The sequence below is a fragment of the Solea senegalensis genome, linkage group LG3 (assembly GCF_019176455.1).
Source record: "Solea senegalensis isolate Sse05_10M linkage group LG3, IFAPA_SoseM_1, whole genome shotgun sequence".
NCBI classification, from domain to species: Eukaryota; Metazoa; Chordata; class Actinopteri; order Pleuronectiformes; family Soleidae; genus Solea; species Solea senegalensis.
In genome coordinates this window covers 3,358,248-3,376,535 of record NC_058023.1, presented here as the reverse complement: position 1 = coordinate 3,376,535, position 18,288 = coordinate 3,358,248, and the positions used below count along the sequence as shown (strand labels likewise).

The window sequence follows — 18,288 nt, the reverse complement described above, 5'->3', positions numbered from 1 at the left end:
CCCGATTCCCCGCCAAACGTGAAATATAAATGCCTCAAATTCGACACCTTTGTTGCCCTGCGCCACCCGTTTAAACGAATTAAAGGAACAATGCGACAAGGGAACAGCAAAGGGGAGCGAGTCGGCCTCTGAGTGAAACCATAAAACTTGTCTTGACCTCCTTGTTCACACATATTAAAGTGTCTCAGGGCAGCGCTGTGCTTGTTTGGGCACCTGTACATTCTGTCCCGCGCCGTCCCTTAGCAGCTCGTGTCCCAGGTGACAGGACGGGGGCACGTTTTTGACGCCTATATAAAGCGGACCGCTGGGTCAACAGCCTCTTGTCGACCTGCCTCTCTGTTTAGACAGAGACACTCTGTGTCACCGTAGGTTTACCATCACAATGCCCTCTTGATTTATTAGATATAGCAGGAGCGGAGCCGAGGTGGAGGACGGCGGTGGCGTTGGCGGCGGCGGCGGTGATGCCAGCGCTGATGAACTCGCTGAAGGCAGATCAGGATGTAAATGAGGCTGTAAGGACCAGCAAATGTCTTTGTCTGTCGACTTTACTTGTTTGTTTAACCAGAGGCCGAGACAGGAAGCCGGCCCCACACAACTCTGCCGTCGCCACGGCAACCCCACTGTTAATTGTGGCACATCCACTCCCAGACTCTTTTGAGCAAAGGGGAGAGGTGGAGACTTTAGAGTGTTGGACGGGAGAAAAGAGTGTGTGTGTGTGTGAGTGGGCGTTCTTGTATTTGTGACCTTGTCAGGACCAGCAGTCCTCATGGAGACCAGGACCTGGTCCTAATGAGGCAGAACCTCATTTCTGAGGAACTGGTTAAGTTTGAGATTTAACATGTGGTTAAGTTAAGGTTAATGTTAGGCATTAACTAGTTATAGTTAAAGACATCACTGCAGTGTCCAAAGAAGAAAAGCTAAATTAATTTGTGTGTTTGTGTGAGCACAGAATTTGTGGTTTTGAAGACATTTTACAACTTCAGAGTGTTTTTTTTTGAGGATTAAAGGTCCCGTGTGTAACAATAAGTTGGGTTTATTGGTAGAAATGATAAACATTATCCATATTTATTTTCTCTTTATGCTTTTATCCACATGGAACTTCCGCTACACAGCCTTGTCTGTTTTTAATCTGGAAAAGGTTTTCCGTTAACCCGAAAAACACCCAAAAAAACCCACCCAAATGACGCTAGATGCTGTAGTACATATGCCCGGCCTGTATGTGGGGCTGTAACGCTGCCACCGAAAATGGAATAAAGCTTTACTTTATCAAGGAAAAAAAATATAAAGCAAAGTTAAGTGGGTCCTTAACATAATTTGTTGTCCTAGCCTTAGAATGAGCCTATTTTTGTGTGGTTTTCTTTAGGAAAACAAGATTTCATTTTATGTTACAGCGGCGTGAGCAGAACGTTGATTCACTGGAGCTTCTCTTGCCTCTTTTCTCTCCATTTCTTCCTGTCAGTCACGCAAATAAACAGACACTTACATACAGTATCTGTTAGAAAGTGCACGTTTTGCATTCCTGTGTACATTAGACTGTCAAAGGTTCCCACTTGTTGTTTTTATAGATCTTTTTTGTGTCAGTTTGCTGCTGCTGCTGCTCTGTCCAAACAATATCTTACTCGTCTTATTTGATCAGACACGTCTGTACAGTCAGAGTCGATAAAAACATAATTTTGTTCTTGCTAACATAGTAAAGACAAAGAGTGGGTGAAAATCTAATCTGATCACGTACCATGGTTCACCCGTTTGAAGCCAAGTGTGAACAGGACCATAGGAAACAAACGCACTGTATTTGTGGACTCACGGTGTAGTGACACAGTCCTCGGTCCCACAGGACGGCCTTACTGACAAAAGACACATAAATGGGTCCCTGAAAGAAAAGAAAATAAGCCAAATTAGAGTGAAAACATTATTGATCACACACAGAGGAACACAGATTTAAAAACAGCTCCATCAGAGCCAGATTGAGATTGATCAGACAGAACAGTTCACAGATGAAGTGGTCTCTCTGTGGCCTGTGAGTCCCCACACCGAGGACAATGTCTCGTGCCTGACAAAACAAACATAAAGAGGACACACGGTGAGAGGCCTCTCCACTCCACAGACATTTAAACCCCCACCAGTGCATTAATAACTGCTCTGTCATGATAACTGAGCTGCTGTGAAGACACTGAGGACTCACTCAGGCCCTGAACTTACCCGACACGATCTTTATCTTTTTTTTTTGTTGTGTTTGTTGTTTTGTGTGGTTCATCCACACGAAACAACTTTAAATGATGTAGCATACATGCTAGGCCTGGGTGTGGCGCTGTAACGCTGCTACAGAACAACAGCAGAACACCGATTAAGATGGCAAGCGGTGGGGCGATGACGTTATTATTTTAGGGATCCCAAAATGTTGGTTCTGTGAGGATAAATATGATACAAAAAAATAGTTGCCACAATTGCTAACGTTGATTAGCCTCCACTTACCATGGAAAACACCCAGAAATCATGCACGGTATCATGGGTAATGGGAGTATGGTGGACAGCCGAAACCTTACAATATTATAGAGAGAGAGAGAAGAATAGAACCCAGGAAGAAATCTATGAAAGAATTAGCTTTAAAAATGTGCAGAATCTGCCTCGGCAGGTTGTGGTGAAAGGAAAAAAAATGGGGGACAGAGCAGAGGACAGAAGAGAGAGACCAGGATCAAATATAACAGCTGTCAGAATAGATCTAAAGGTAGTATGACTGTACTGGCAGTAATTCAAGCAGTTTTTGGCTCCATGTTGCAGCGGTTTTCTGACTGATGGGGTCTGGTCTCCCACGTCCCCACCATCTGCTCAGTTAACACACTGTCTTTTTCCTCCTTTTCTTCTTAACGCGTCGAGTCCTCGGGACAGTATGGTGGTCTTATGGCGCGGGCACTCCGGCGTGACCCACGGATCAAGGGCCAACGTGTTGGCTCATCAATCACTGCAGTGATACCAACAGCTCGTCCGTCTCTCTCCCTTTCAGCTCCGCAAGAAGCACCGAGTCGGCTCCAGAGCCGCTCCACTGCAGGGAGCGGGAGAGCAGATCCTCCCAGGACTCACCCTTTGATTCAGGCCCTGTAACCTCACGCCAGAGTGGGTGACAGAGGCTGAAATAGACTCGCAGGGCGGGAGGACAAAGGGACCTGACATCCGTGTTACACGTGCGTTTCCTTTTTTCCTTTAAGAGTGCGCTGGTGTGGAGATTTCCAACTGCTGGTGGCACATCCTTAAACCCTTTCAGCGCCACCATGAGACAGGAGGGCAGTGTCAGCTCTGTCCATCCCATCGCCTTTGTCTGCTTCATTTAGTTTGACCTCTTGAACTGGGAATTTAGAACCAAACTGAGAGAACAATGCGTCACATTAGAGGGAATCTGAATCAAATAAAACAATGTCATCTGCATATATATTATATATACTGTATATATTCTGGTAACTGTGTGTCTTGTCTTATCTTATCTTGTCTCATCTTATCTTTACATATCGGCCCTTGAATTTTTTACCTTTCACATCTACTGAAGACTTCAAAGCTTCACCTGCTCATAAAAGAATCACCCCAATCAGTTAATATGTCACTGAGATATACACATTTGAACTTGTCTGATGGGACTTCCCATGTGAAATTTAAAGCACCGCCAAATCTGTAATCTGTACCAAACGTAATCTCCCAGTAGAGAGCCAGATCCTGCGTACCCGTATCAAATTCAGTTCCAATCCGTTGATTTTTAACAGAGAAATGATTGACATTTTTCAATGTTAGTGCCCATTTTTAATAAATTGGGATTTCTTGAGCATTCATAGCCGTTTGTGGCGTCGTTGGTGGGCGGATTCTTACTAAATTCTAAATTTAATGGGAGCATACTTGGGTGATCACTGATCCAGTACAAAGAAATTGGATCGATCCGTAGCAGCGTACAGTGTTTTGTTGTTGTCTGTTCTTATTTTGGGTCGGATGACATGAAACATTTATACAGAATCTCGAAAAGGCAAGTAGAAAATTATTTTTCTGCATTATTTTCCCAAAAGGAAGAAATAAATCATCCTAGAAATTGCATTTTCTTCAGGATGTCTTTAGATTCACGTTTTCTGACTTTCTTTTTTATTTGTCAGTATTTTGCTTTGTTTGAGGAGTGAAACAAACGAGTAAAATACACACAATTAACGACGGTCATTACGTACAATTACGCACATTAAGCCCCAAAAAGCTTATAAAGCTTCTCCGCCCTGAATAGAAGACGTAATTGGAGGTGATTTCCCAACAAAATCGCCCCAATCTTACTAATTACGCACTAATTGAGAAAACAAGTACATTTGCAGACAGCGGAGGGTGAAGTGACAGAGGGTTTGGACCGACCTGAGACGACAATGTACATTAATTATATGAAGTGAAAATGATCAAGAGGCAAAATACAAATGAATGAGAAAATTAAATAAGAAAAATCATATTTTTAGTTTGACAAATATCTTCTTCTTTCTGCTCCTTTTCAATCTTTTCAATTTTTGTGGCATTGTTGTTTTCGTTAATAAAGATTTGTTTTGTATGTTTCATTTTCGGTTATTTTTTGGTGGTTGATCGATGTTTAATTTTTAAACAAATGGAATAAACTTGACAGGATGGAGTTTTGAGTCCTAGTGGATTTTATATTCAATATCTGGGTAACACTATTCGTCCTCACAGCACTTTTCTGACACGCTTGTAAAAATGTAATAATCTACTGTTTCAACGTCAACAATGTAAGTAGAAGTTTTTACGAAATTTTTTTTTGTCTTATGGTGTAGACAAGTAGACGTACATTCTACTTTTTGCGTAACAAGAGAAATTATGTGTTTCAACTGATTCCAGCTCTTGGTTGCGTTGTCATCGGTTAACTCAAGCATTAGCCTCAGGTGTAACACGACAAAAGAACAGTGAACGCACCAGTGAGGCGAGTTAATGACATTAAAATCGACCGTACAGTGTAACGGGGACAGGAAAAAACAAAACAACACCATCTGTGGTTTCATCGATCCGATCCTCTCTACAAATGTTGCTTTCACTGTTATTCACTTTGCCAATGGGAGGATGAAAAATGACAACTCCATTCCCATCGGGAAGGAACGGAGTTATTCTGTCTCCAAAACAACAAAAGAGAACAACGATTAGAGAATTTCTCCCTTTTCCATTTTGCAGTGATTGTTCTTTTTGGGATCTTGGTCAAAGTCAGTCTTTGTGACACCATGTCTCTCTTTCTTAACTTTACTCACTCTTTGTCCTGCACGGAACCTCACGTCAACGGACGGAGAGAGAGAGACAGTGGACAGTGTCCACGACGCTGCTAGTAATTACGACTCCACGTTTGTCCTTGTGTATGTACATTTACTTAAATATCAACTTAACTTCTTTCTTGCACAAAATTCAAGCACTTTCAATGACCCATGTCTTTTTTTAGGATGATTTTCAAAAACTTGTTTTGTTTTTTTCAAAATTCACAAACTTTCAAGGATTTCAAGGACTTGTGTGAACCCTGGGCAGTTATCTAACTAGTGTTTTCCAATCCAATCCAACTTGTACCACTTTATCCTCTACAGGAGGGTCATGGGTGGTCACTGGTGCCAATCCCAGGTGGACAGGGGACACATGGAGACAAACAACCATTCATTCTTACATTGACACCTACGGTCATTTTTGCCTAATCCCCAAAATCTGCATATGGGGGGAAACCAGAGAACCTGGAGAGAACTTCAACTTGTGTTTTTTAAAGTCTAAAATGCACTTTCTTTTTTTTGAAATTAAAATATATCAATATATGCTGATGACAAACAAATATCGTCCAAATAAAAGCCAGGGTTTGTCTGAAGTGATCGCTCCTGTTCTTCTTGTCGCTCAGTTCACATGATGAGATTAGGGAGATTCCTGCCAGATGCATTTCCCACAGTTTCCCACTTTTTTTCACGCAGACCCCACCTCATGGATCTGACAGGTACTTCCTGTCAGATCCACCGAGCACAGCAGAGCGGGCGGTGGACAGGAAGTGCTGCTGTGCTGCCGCTCCGGGCCAGCAGGGGGAAATAAGCCTGTTCTTATCAATAATGAGTAGGTGGAAGATCAAATTACCAATTTGGAGCTAATCACCAAAGTGGTGGCTGGTCTTTGCTTTATCCCTTTCTCCCACTCGCTCTCTCTGGTGATTCCTGCCGCCATCTGTCCGTCTTTCTCGTGGGAGCCCGTCGTTCTCCTCCGAGCTCTGCACTGAATGGTTTATTAATTCCGTTTCACCTGATTACAGCCTGTCTGTGAGCTAGCGCACATTAAAAGGCATTTAATCACCTTTGAGTTGAGGGGAGCAGGGGTCGAGCCAGGAGCCAGGGATCGGAGCTGCATCCTGGTGACATCGGCACCAAGGGAATAAGAAGTAAATAAGTCGTCATTACTGTTGTGGCAACTGAGCAAAGCTACACCAAATAACAGACGTGGAAACGACACTTAAATGAACCAACTATTGATTAAATCACACTTCTTACCTTTAAACCCGACTACATTTCTCCACAACAAAGAATATTCTCCTCATCTGGAACTCACTTTCCAAAACGCAGAACCATCACATTTTGTATCTGCGCTGCTTTTAATGTATGTGGTTTTCTTGCACACTTGTGGGCTTTTTGGGGTTTTTGAAAACATGGTTTGATATTTTTCCATCAATTTCTGACAATTTCAGGATTTCACTAGTGCTGAAAGATGAATGAATTAATAAACAGTCATCACATGCAGTTAAACGAGGTTATAGTGTATCTTTTCTAGTTTTGTCCCATGTACACAACTGACCCAGTTGTGTGCAGTGGCAACAAGTTGGAGTTGTGTATTTTTTTGGAAAGTTTGCGTTCTTACCAAATTCAAGTATTTAGAAAATGACTAAAGAGACCACCCACCTAAAATCTCTGATCTAACAATGACCGTCCTTTGTTAAATGTGTCCAGTTTCATCTGTAAGCTAGTGTATATCCACACTCATCTGTTTTCAGCCCACATTACATTCTGTCCGTGTTTAGAGCATCGAAAACAGAAAATTTGAAAAATCTATGGTTGCCTTTTTGTCTGGAAGGTCACAAACAGAGATATTTGAAAACAATGCTAGTTGAAAACTAAGGGCTGCGTTTTAGTCTGGACAGGTAGAAAGACAGATCTTTGGAGCTGATGACGCAGTTACGCACTTCCTGTCTGGTTCGTATCAGCCACAACTGAACTTTCACCTGTGAACAAAAAGCTCTGCTCACACTTACTTTCAGCACACAGGCACACACGTGTTTTAGCGTGGACGCAGATGTCTTCTGATACATTGTTTGCGACACACGTCTGGAAAAATGAAAATGTAGCAAAGTGGATGTCGCCTGAGAGCGGGACAAAGGAGCTTCAGAAGCTCCAAAGCGGAGACAAAACTTTTAAAAGAACACCACAGGAACCCAACAATGCAGCGCCACACAACGGATGAGGAGACGCAGTCCAGAAAACAATCGGGCAAACGGCTGAGCTATCAGTGGCAAACAAAGGGCGAGGGTGACCACCTCAGCATGTCTTTGGCCAGGTTAGAGCCAGAGACAGAAGAGAGGAGCATGCAGATTGTGCAGAGAGAAAGCCCGGGGTCAGCTATAATGAGCCATGAATGTGAGCATCCGACCAATCCTGTTTAATGGGGTTCATCCCTGGAAAGGTTTCTGTCCTGTCTTGCTCCGGTGTTTGTGTGTGTGTGTGTTCATTGGGGTCTGGGTCAGGAATCTGCAAGGACTCCGTGACCCTGAAATGAGCTCCAGGAGTTAGTGGGGTCCCTGCTGGTCGGACAGAGCTCCTTTTATGCTCTAATCTGAAAGCAAGAAGGATCAATATGGCAAACTATTGGTGCCGGGATTGTGAGCAACCCGGGCCTTTTCTGACGACATCTCACAGGGGGTTGGCAAAAACCCACACAAAGGCAAAAGCCTGCTGCCACCAGTGGCCACAAAGAGCTGCGGGACAGTGGCACACCAGCAGCTAACCTACTTAACATTCATTAGTGTCAGAGAGGTGGACAGATGCTGCGGTTCTTCATGGATCTTCTCCCTCTTGTCCTCTCCATGGGGCACATTCAGCAGCGTTTGACGTGTCTTTCATTGGGGGATATTGGAGTTATGGGCAGTGGCGGCAGTGGGCCGCCCCGGGGCTGAGGATTAGGGGAAGAATCTGGGTGGGCATGGATGGACTCACCCGGTGTTTGTGCTGTGCAGAACGGGAGCCATCAGGCGGCCAGGTGCTCGTGCCGACGGGAGGCCGACGCCGAGCCAGAAGTCCCAGAGGAGGCTTTAAATCCTGGCTTCTGGAAGGTTTCTTGGTCTCCCAGCGAGGCTCCCGAGCGCCTCTTCTATCGACAGCAGACATCTCCAGGGAGCTCTCACCTTCACAATTTAAGTTCCGATGTAGAAAAGGAGTTATTTATCCTTGTTTCTTGCGGTAAACCTCGAGTCTTTGCAGCCGAGCGATTTTAAGCAACGTCTCTCTGTGGGAGGCTGAAAAAAATGCAGACTGTTCAAACAGTTAATAATTACCATCCTGCTAAACTGGGGAAGAGCCTCTCATGCACATTGTTTCCTTGGCAAACACAAATGCACACACACACACACACACCACTCTTCTGGATTTACGACATTTTCAGCAACATTGTCTCTGCTGCTATGCTTTGGTAAAATCTGTGTATAAAAAAATAATAATGTCAGAATGTAGAATTATTCTGAATTGTCTCAAACGTGTAAAATTAACATTTGTGGAATGAGTTGACTCTAAGTTTTCACCCAAGCTGTTTCAAGGACATGAACTTTAAAGGTTTCACATGAACGCATTAGTGACATCTAATGGTGAGACTGACGGACAAGTCTCCGTAAAGCAAAGCCTTTACCTAAAGTGCCCAATAATAGGAGGAATCTAGTGGCATTTCTTTAACGCCTACTATTATTATTATTTTTGATCAGATAAAGCAGCCATTTACAAGAGCTCTGTGGTCTGCCGGAAACACAGCCTACTGTACAACTCTGGTGACTGAGTTTATTTTCAGACAAAATAGTGCACATAACCCTCGTCGTTCTTCCAGATGCAACAGGAAAAACCAAAAGCTTTCAATTAGGATGTGAGCAGCACAGTGAGCCCACACAGTGACAGAGGCCAGAGCAGCAGCAGCAGCAGCTGGACAGAGAGAAGGCTTTTCAGCCCAACAGCCAGACACAACATGGATCAGGTTCTGGGCTGCATAAATCTCCTGGCCTTAATTACATTACAGGGCACAGAGTGGCAAGTGCTCTGGAAACAATGGAGCCTATCAATTCCACAAATCAGAGCTCAGTCTCTGTGTGTGTGTGTGCTCTGAAGGCTTATTATCTAGAGTGTGTCTTGGTCTTGAGGTTCTTCATCTTCAAATTTGTAGTGCAGGGAAATCCTGGTCAACATGCACTTGGTGTAATATTAACAAGGCCTGAGAACAAGCAGTGAGTGTTTACCATGGTGACAAGACCAAACGTAAGACAACCACTCCCACATGAACTTAATCCCAACAATCTTAAACTGACGCTCCAAAAACGTTGGTCTTTTTTGATGTAATTTGTCACAAAAGTATATCGCAACATCCTCCAGATACTTAGAAACTGTCTGAGATAAAGACCTGCCTTTTGTAAATCACACTCTGCCTGAAATCTCCCTCTGTTTGACACTACAGGAGCTTCACAGTGCACTCTGGATCATCGAGATGCCACAATGAGAGTTGCTAAGAGAGCTTTTGTCTTCTCGAGAGCAAGCGCAAAGGGGGGAGCTTTTAGAGATAGTTTGTGCAAATGTGTTTTAATGCAAATATTTCTTCCTTCTTTATGACACATCGTGATCTTAAAAAACTGGACTGATTTGTCTCCAAAGGTCCAGTGTGTAACAATAAGTGCCATCTAAGGGTAAAGGTCCTCCGTTCACTGTTCCCTTTTCCCAAAAAAAACCATCAGGGAACTACGGTGGCCTTCGTGTATCAGAAAGGATGTTGTTCTTCATCAACTGCTAAGTAAGCTTCTGCTTCGAAACTCAAAAACAAACGCGTTAAGCGTTCCGGCCGCTCTAGAAACACTGTGCCTCTTAAACTTGGAAATTCCAAAAACTGGAATGCCCTAAAAGGCAACAAAAACCTGAATATTTTATTTTGAAAGAACTTGGGCGGGTGTTGGTGGGGTCTCAGCATGGCATGGAAACCAGGATTTGGAGTAGAAGCAGAAGTGGCATTTATACACTTACACAAACACACTTAGGGGTAGAATATTACATTTCTGCAACAAAATGTTACACACTAGCCCTGTAAAGCTGTCACATGTTTACTATGATCTGTTACCATTTGCGAAACACTACAAATATTTCACTGCGACGATGCTAGGAACTTTTCTTATTGTTTATTTTTACTTTAATTCTACTGTAGAGCGTTGAGTGATACTGTAAGGTTTTTTTTCTATGGTCAATGCCGACGTTTAAGAAGAAACTGATCGTGTTACAGTCGATCTATCAATAACGGAAATAACCAGCTGTGAAACCCTGTTGCCGGGAAACATTCAAACCAGTTTCCAGCGTTTGTGAAACAATACACATTTTTAAAAGTGCAAATATCTTTAAAAGCATCTCCTGCTGACGCTAAGAGCCTGAACGCTGCCATCGCCGGTAGCAACTATATTTGGTGTTGACGCCCTCCCCTGGCCCTGAGGCACCGGGGGAGCAGACCTCGGGGATGAGCTGACTAATCTTGAAAAGCTGGAACCATATTGAAAGAGAGAGCATGAACTGAGAGTTGCTGGGACTGTATTGTTGCCCGCGTGTCAAAGGGCTTAGCTGACAGATTGATGAGATGAGGAAATAACGGAGCTAACCGGGGGGTGGGAGGAGGAGAAGGGGTGTGGGGAGGAGGGGGTAAGGGTCTCAGCATGGCATTGCAACCGGGATTTGGAGTGGGAGCAAGAGAGAGTGTGGGTCTTGCTACCAGGCAGACCCGGCGCAGGTCAACCCTCTTTGATTCTGGGTCCTGCTGCTGACAAAGGGCAGCACGCAGTGGGCAGGGCTGCTTTCCTTAGAACAGCATGAAAGCCCTTGTAATGGCATTTTGATGTGTTTTGTTGGAGGCTTTGTCAGATCTTCTTGTGCTGATGTATGTGTTTATTTGTGTGTGTGCTTTCAGGTTAATCTTTATTTTCCTCCGATTGAAAGAAACATCTAAAAGAAGTTTTAGATAAAGCCAGTAGCTTTTTAATCACTGTAAATGTTAGTTAGGCGGCTAATTTTCAGCCGTTAGTTGTTGGTCTTTCCCACTTTAATTGAATTGAATTTTATTGAAATGAATAATAATAAAAAAATGTTGTCGACACCCTGAGAAAACCCGTATACACGTGGAGAAAACATGCTAACTCCACACATAAAGGCCCCCCGTTGAACTGGGATCTGTACCTTTGACATTCTTGCTTTGAGACAAAAATGCTAGCCACCATGCGGCTCCTTTGGCAGCCACGGATATGTTGATTGAATTCTTGCCATTTTTTGTCTCAGAGCAAGAAGTTCCCCGGTCCAGGGCTTCTATGTGTGGAGTTAGCACACATAGGTTTTCCTCGTATGTGTGAGTGGCCGCAGTTTGACAAATTTGAAATAAACCCCTTAAAAACCTCCATGACATGGCATAGCTTGTCATAGCTAGTAGCTTCCACGTACTTGCAGTTACACTGATCTACAGGGCCGAGTCTCGTCGCCATGACGATTGGCGTTTAGCATAGCCAGTAGCGCCACCACTGCAGCGATGACTCAGCGTGATGACGTAGCTTAACTATGTAGGACTTTTTTGTGCGGTTTTAACTGAAAAGGAAAACTCGGAGCGATGTTTCTGGAGTGAGGTCTTGTTGAGTACAAGATGAGTCGTAGTTAGCAACCACTAAAATTTCATTTTTTCTATGTCTGGGTAATAAATACGGGCGTGTAGGTAACATATATGTGATTAAAGCACAAAAGAAGTTGATGTTGATGTTTATTAAAATGGACCGGGAGCCGTAGAAATCCATGAAATGTGATCCCTTCTCTTAGACCTTTGAAAATAGCTTTAAATTTGGTTTTGAATTTGGTTAAATCAAACTGCCGCTTATTGTTTTGTGGAGAGAGAGAGAGAGAGAGAGACAGGAAACAGGTGCCCTGCAGCCGTTTGAACCTGGATGAAATGAAGTTAGCGCGAGATAAGAATGACCCTAATGTTTTAAGAAGTTCTTCACTGGGGAAAAATAGAAAGAGAAACCGTAAACTGGACTGAACTGGACTGGACTCACTTGAGAACGTGCCATTGAATTTATTTTCAAGTCAGGATGAAAGGACGACTCCAAACTATAGCTTGTCGCAAAAAAAAGAAGACAGCCAAAAAAAGAGAGTTGGAGAAGGGCGGAGGAGGTGGAGGAGCTGCATAAATTTTACATATACACAAGGCTGCAGACAAAGTGATTGTTGCTTCCCCTTAAACTTTTTTTTTTCACTCTCTCGCTCCCCTTCTTCTTCTTCTTCTTCTCTCCCCCAGAAAACACTTTCCTCGCTGAATAGGCACCTATTAGTGACTCCATTATGAGCACAGGACTCTTGAATGGCTCCTCACTGTGCGTCTTTATCATAGTCAGACCGTGAATACAGGCAAACCCCACCTCCTCCTCCTCCTCCTCCTCTCAGCCTGTATTGATAGGTGCGTTGCTGCTGCTGCTGCTGCTGGTGATGATGGGTGAGGCAGAGGGGGGAGTGAGAAGCCGCTCTCACCCCCTGTTGTGTGCTCCAGGTGTGGCGGGTTAAGCGCAGCGCTCTTTTGTACCGCACTCCTTCTTTACCACTTGTTCCAGTAAAAGAAGCAGGAAAAAAAAAATGGATGCAGTGTTACATGCATTAGCTGATCTCCATAATACCATTCCCTCCTCCTCCTCCTCCTCCTCCTCCTCCTCCTCCTCCTGCACCCCAAAAACAAGTCAGGCCTGCGGCGAATCGCTGCACACACCGCCTCACAGCCGTGGGTATTGTTGCCCGGATTATTCAGGAGTTAGCAGAAAGAAAGAACAGGGGGGGAGAGTGGGGTGTCTGTACTTTATCTCCAGGGGAGACAGGAGGCGAAAGCAGGAGCTTCTTTTTAGAGTGAGAGTGAGTTACAGCAGGAAAAAAAAAAGGCAAGTCTAAAAAACACCTGCAGGTCAGAGACGAGCGCAGGGAGGTCGAGGATTAGAACCTCGATACAGTTTGTCTTCACTTTTCTCCGACTGTGACGATGCGATGTCGGGGTTTTCTTTGGCCAACAGGAGAGAGACGACAAAGTTTAATATACTTTGTTACTGTATTTGTACTTCTAGCAACTTAAAGTAAAGTAACACTCTTCTCGCTAACGTGGTAAAGGTGAATTTTCCAGCTTTAAAATGATCATGAAAGACACGTTTTTAGCCATTTGATGACATTTTGCACCACACCACACTGACTGCATGCATTCACTGTCATCCAGTGAGTCACACTTGCACAGTTTTCACCGCTATAATTTACTTTTTTGTGGTATAAAAAGCAGCCAAATGTAGTTTTTTTTTTAATAATCAGCATAACAAGTCAGACAAACCTCTTTGTCTCATTTCAGCCATTCACTCAGCGAAGATTGTTTTAAACTGTTCATGTTCAAAAACCTTAAGTACCAAATTCACGTATCTGCACTGTACTTTGTTATTTATACAGTACATTTATCCGCTACAGTTCCTCTTAACTGTCTTTGTTGCTCCTATCCGCGACACAGGTCATCAAATAGTTCAAAAGTTTGACATAAAAGATCCAGTTTTTCACGACTCGGCAGCATTTATCGAGTTTCCGAGAGCAAAACAAGTGAAATAATCTGCATGAAAACTGGTACAAATCTGTGTATTTTGACTTTTGCCACGGAACAGAACCTGTCGCTGTCGTCAGTCACACTGTTCCAATCAGCAGAGCAAACACATAACTGAGCGTGTTTGTGTGTCACTGAAAGCGCGACTCATTCAGCTTTGAAGTTATGTGTGTGTGTGTGTGTGCGTGAGTGTGTGTACTTACAACACACACACACACACACACACACACACACACACACACAGAGAGAGTTTAGTGAGACTTTATGATGAATATGGAAGCATTGTTGGGTCGCGCTTACCTCCACAGGGAACCATCTGCTCCCTGTCAATGCATCACCTGCTGGTCTGAGCCGTCGCCACGGCAACAAGGGGTGGGGTGGAGGGTGTGTGTGGGGGGGGATTAGGGAGAGGTTATAGTTTGGATGGATGGGAGGGGCCAGTGGCAGGGACAGAGAGGAGAGTGTGTGTGTGTGTGTGTGAGATGGGCTAATAGCCGTGAAGCAAATGTCGCCCTCTGCTGGTGGAGAAAGTTGTCAAGAGAATACGTTCACCAGCCACTTTATTAGGTACACAGGAGTTGTGTCCATTTGTGGCGTAACAAGGGTCCTTTGAGTCGACAAAGGATTTCTATGATCTTTTTCTACAGAAAAACAATTAACTGGTTGCTAAAAGCAAAATTAAAATAAAAAAACTATGATTTTAAGACAAAGAGGTTACATTTCAGACTTAAAGCGCTGTAGAATGGTGCATTCCGCACACTAGAAATATCAATATTGAGTAAAAATGAATTAAATAAAAATAGAATAGAAAGTCCTTGAGGCACATTTGTAAGAGATTAATGTTAACGTATTTTTAGGGTTTTTTCACCACTAAAAAATAAAGAGTTTAACACAAAAAATATGTGAAATTAAAAGAACCACCACTACTAAAGTAACAAAAAATAATAATAATGACGTAAAATAGAGTAGAATAGAAATGATTTATTAACTATTATTACCAATAATTACTATTATTACTTTTTACTTGTTATTTTTGTATTACTTGTGAATCCCGTAGCACATACACATGTTTCTAATCTAACATTATAACATTCACTCAGTATTTCATATAGTTAATATTTAACACTGCGTAAACTGATTTAACTGACTTTTTCAATGTGAATGTGATAAAGACATTAAACTGTGGAGAGGAAATGACTAAAAGTCAAACGTCCGCTACGATGATTATCAGCTGCAGAGTGACGGGTCGTGTGTGTGTGTGTGTGTGTGTGTGTGTGTGTATTGTGTCATACGGCTTTCATGAAGAGTCACCCACAGCTCGGCGTCAGCGACGGCTGCGTAAACACAAACCTGACAACAGGTTCAAAGACAAACACGGTCGCAGGAGGGTGTTTGGAAAAGGTTTGAGACATGAATTAATGAATGGCAACAATCACAACATTAACATCAGAGATACGTATAAAAGTATCTGCCCAAAAAAAATGACTGGTAGAAGTTGAAGTCACTTTTTTATAATATTATAAAAAAATTATATATATATATATTATATTTTACTTATATTATATATAAGTAAAATATTAAAGTTCAATCTTAAAGTTGAGTTTTAGTTATCGCAAATGCTGTGACGGTAGTTTTATGACACACCGAAACACCACGGAAGGCAGATAATGCGGAATAAAGCCAGTAGGTGGCGGCAGAGGCACATCACACATGTCCATTGTTTCTGCTGTTAAACGGAAAATAAACAAAGCAACTGTTGCAGTAAATTGTAGAAAATGTCGTGGAAAAAAACAACAACTTGTGTATCACAATATGTGTCGTGTCCTGGTCTTTGTATTTTGAAACATTAATTAAAATGAGGAAACTATTGAAACGTAGAATTCAGCCTTTTTTGATCATTTTAAAGCTAGAAAACTCAACTTCAACATTAAATGCAATTCCGTTTATTTTCGCTCGTATCTCTCATGAACTGAAGCTATACGAAGTCGTTTGCGTTGCTCTCGTGTTGCACACCGGGCCTCCACCACCCATTCACAGGTGACGTAGGAGACGGTTTCCGTTTATTTTCTGGAACACACACACACACACACACACACACACCCCTGCAGCCGTGAAGCCACGCTCACCTGGAGTCTGCGGGCGGCGGTGGGAGAAAGTCTGAGTGACGGGTGAAAGTGACCACGGCCGCGGGCTGGAAACACCCTCTTTGTGTTTGGTCAGAGAGTCGAGGCGAGCGCTGACCCGGGTCACCCTTGGGGACGAGATCATCAGCCTGAGGGGGGAGAAGTCACAGGAGACACAGGGAGAGAGAGACATTAACATGTGATCCCTCTCAGGGTTTAAAACAAACCCTTGAAGGCAACACAACAATTGAATCTAATCAATTTATCCACATACAGACAAACATTCACCTGCAGAGAAACACGACTCCTCCTGCTTTATCTGCTGTAGATTCTGTAAAGACAGATGTCAAGATCTGTCACAGCAGTTACAGTCACTGGCCACTTTATTAGGTACACCTCCTTCAACTGTGTGGTCACAAAAAAACAGCGTTTAACACATTTATTTATAAGAGCGCCAACCAAAGTAATAATCCAGTCTTCTATAAAGATACTTGAGTAAAAGTACGTAAAATGTGTTACCAGTCACTTGTCACTTAAAATTTACTGTACTTAAGTATCAACAAGTACTTTTTCTGGTATAAAATGTACTTTTAGAAGTAAAAGTATTAAAAGAGTGAGCAGTTAGGATTGAGCCATGGTGGCTCAGTGGTAGGGCGAGTTCAATTCCTGGCTCTGCTAGTCTATTATGTGTCCTTGAGCAAAGACATTTACCCCATGTTGCAACAGGTGAATTCATCAAGACTAGAAAAGCTCAAACAGACCATAATACCAGCTCTTCTTCTGATTTTATTTGGTGGTAACAAAGATAGTTAGAGGAAATGTAGTGGAGGAAAAGTAAAAGTTGCTAGAAATATAAATAAAGCTAAGTACAGATCTCCAGATGTGTCATGTGACTCAGTGTTTTCGAGCCGTCAGAGTTCACCGCACACTTTATATCGGTGTGAAAATGCAGCAAAACGGTCGCAGAACTTGACAGACTGAATATAGCTGACCTTTACACTGCCCCCTGGTGCTTTTCAAGAGTATGGAATCAGTTGGAGGAGGCTGGCTTTCATTCCAGACCTGCGGTTTTGCAACATCATCAGCTTTTCGGATAAAATTTGCCTTCGTCCTAGGTGTTTTGAGCACCTTCTATGGCAGGAATCCAACTCTGCCATATCTTAGGATCTTAAGTGATCTAGTAAATATCTTTCCCGTTGGTTGGAGCTGTCACCCACCTTCACTTTTAATGAAAACAGCTGAAAGGGAGACTAATTTAAGTTATTTAGCTGTCACATGGCCTGGTACAGTATATATGTATATGGATTAAAGAATGCTGTTTCCTGCCAACATGGGGTTGCCTTGGTTCTGAGTATTGCACGGTACTAGCAACCAGAGCTCGCTACTGTGATAAGTGGATTAGATATTTGTGCTAACGTAGATGGTGAAGTGGCCTGATTTTGGGTTCCCTTTCTCTCTCCACGGACTCCGACTCTGGACTCAGTCCGAACTCTGATCCTGGGAGAGTTCCTGTCAGGGCAACGTGTAGCCTGAAGACCCGGGCCAGAGAATGAGGTGACTTTCCCGGGTGTAAAATTCAATTATGTGGCCAGCGAGCGTGTCTGAGCGTGTCTGTTGTCAGCAAACAGGCACACGGCTGCGCGTTCCCAGCGTGCGACAAGGGGGTTCAGAAACACAGAAAGGCCTCCATTATCCCGAGTGAGAACGGCCCATGTGGCTGGCTGCACGGCCCCCGCACTCATTCACTCACTCACCCTTTTCACAAGTGAAAGCCTCAAAGTTTCATTTTCTTTTCTCTCCCTTCTCTTGCTCTCTTCTGGGAGAAAAAAAAAAAGAGTTGCCACAAAGCTGCTGGAAGGCTGGAGTAGATTCTTCAGCTCCCCCCCCGGACAGCGCACATGCGGACAACATTCACAGGATGTCCGTCAACTCGTCCATTAATCAACAAACGGCTCATGAAAGCACAATTAAGGAACTTCACGACCTCCAGAATCCGTTATCATCTCTATAAGCACCGCGCTTCCTCGTCCAACTGCAGACACGGACAAACTTGTTGATTCCCTTTCACAAAAGAAAGAAGAACCTTCAAAACAAGAATAACTATATCTGAAATAACTCGAAATTGACTACAGTAATTGGCCTCCTATCATTGTTCATTCCATGAAAACTCTTTGGGTAGAATATTGTAAAAACAATTTCGGCCCCGAGCTATCATCGGAGTGTCATACAGATTTTAAAGAAGAGACCGTTTGAGAGGAACGCACAAATA

The 18,288-nt window shown here is 43.2% G+C and overlaps 1 protein-coding gene across 3 annotated transcripts in view; it reads right to left on the bottom strand.

Annotated features, from left to right (window-relative positions):
* The window catches only part of LOC122766049 (mucin-5AC), a 69,686-nt gene that overhangs the window by 46,242 nt on the left and 5,156 nt on the right, over positions 1 to 18,288 (bottom strand). Inside the window, exons 2-5 of one of the 3 annotated variants that reach the window (XM_044020643.1) lie at positions 16,308 to 16,424; positions 16,023 to 16,168; positions 8,232 to 8,530; positions 1,805 to 1,870 (exon numbers count right to left, since the gene is read on the bottom strand). In XM_044020643.1, the coding sequence (XP_043876578.1) occupies positions 1,805 to 1,870; positions 8,232 to 8,402 (237 nt within the window). In that variant the 5' untranslated portion in view covers positions 8,403 to 8,530; positions 16,023 to 16,168; positions 16,308 to 16,424. The other 2 variants (XM_044020647.1, XM_044020646.1) reach the window with 2 other exon arrangements.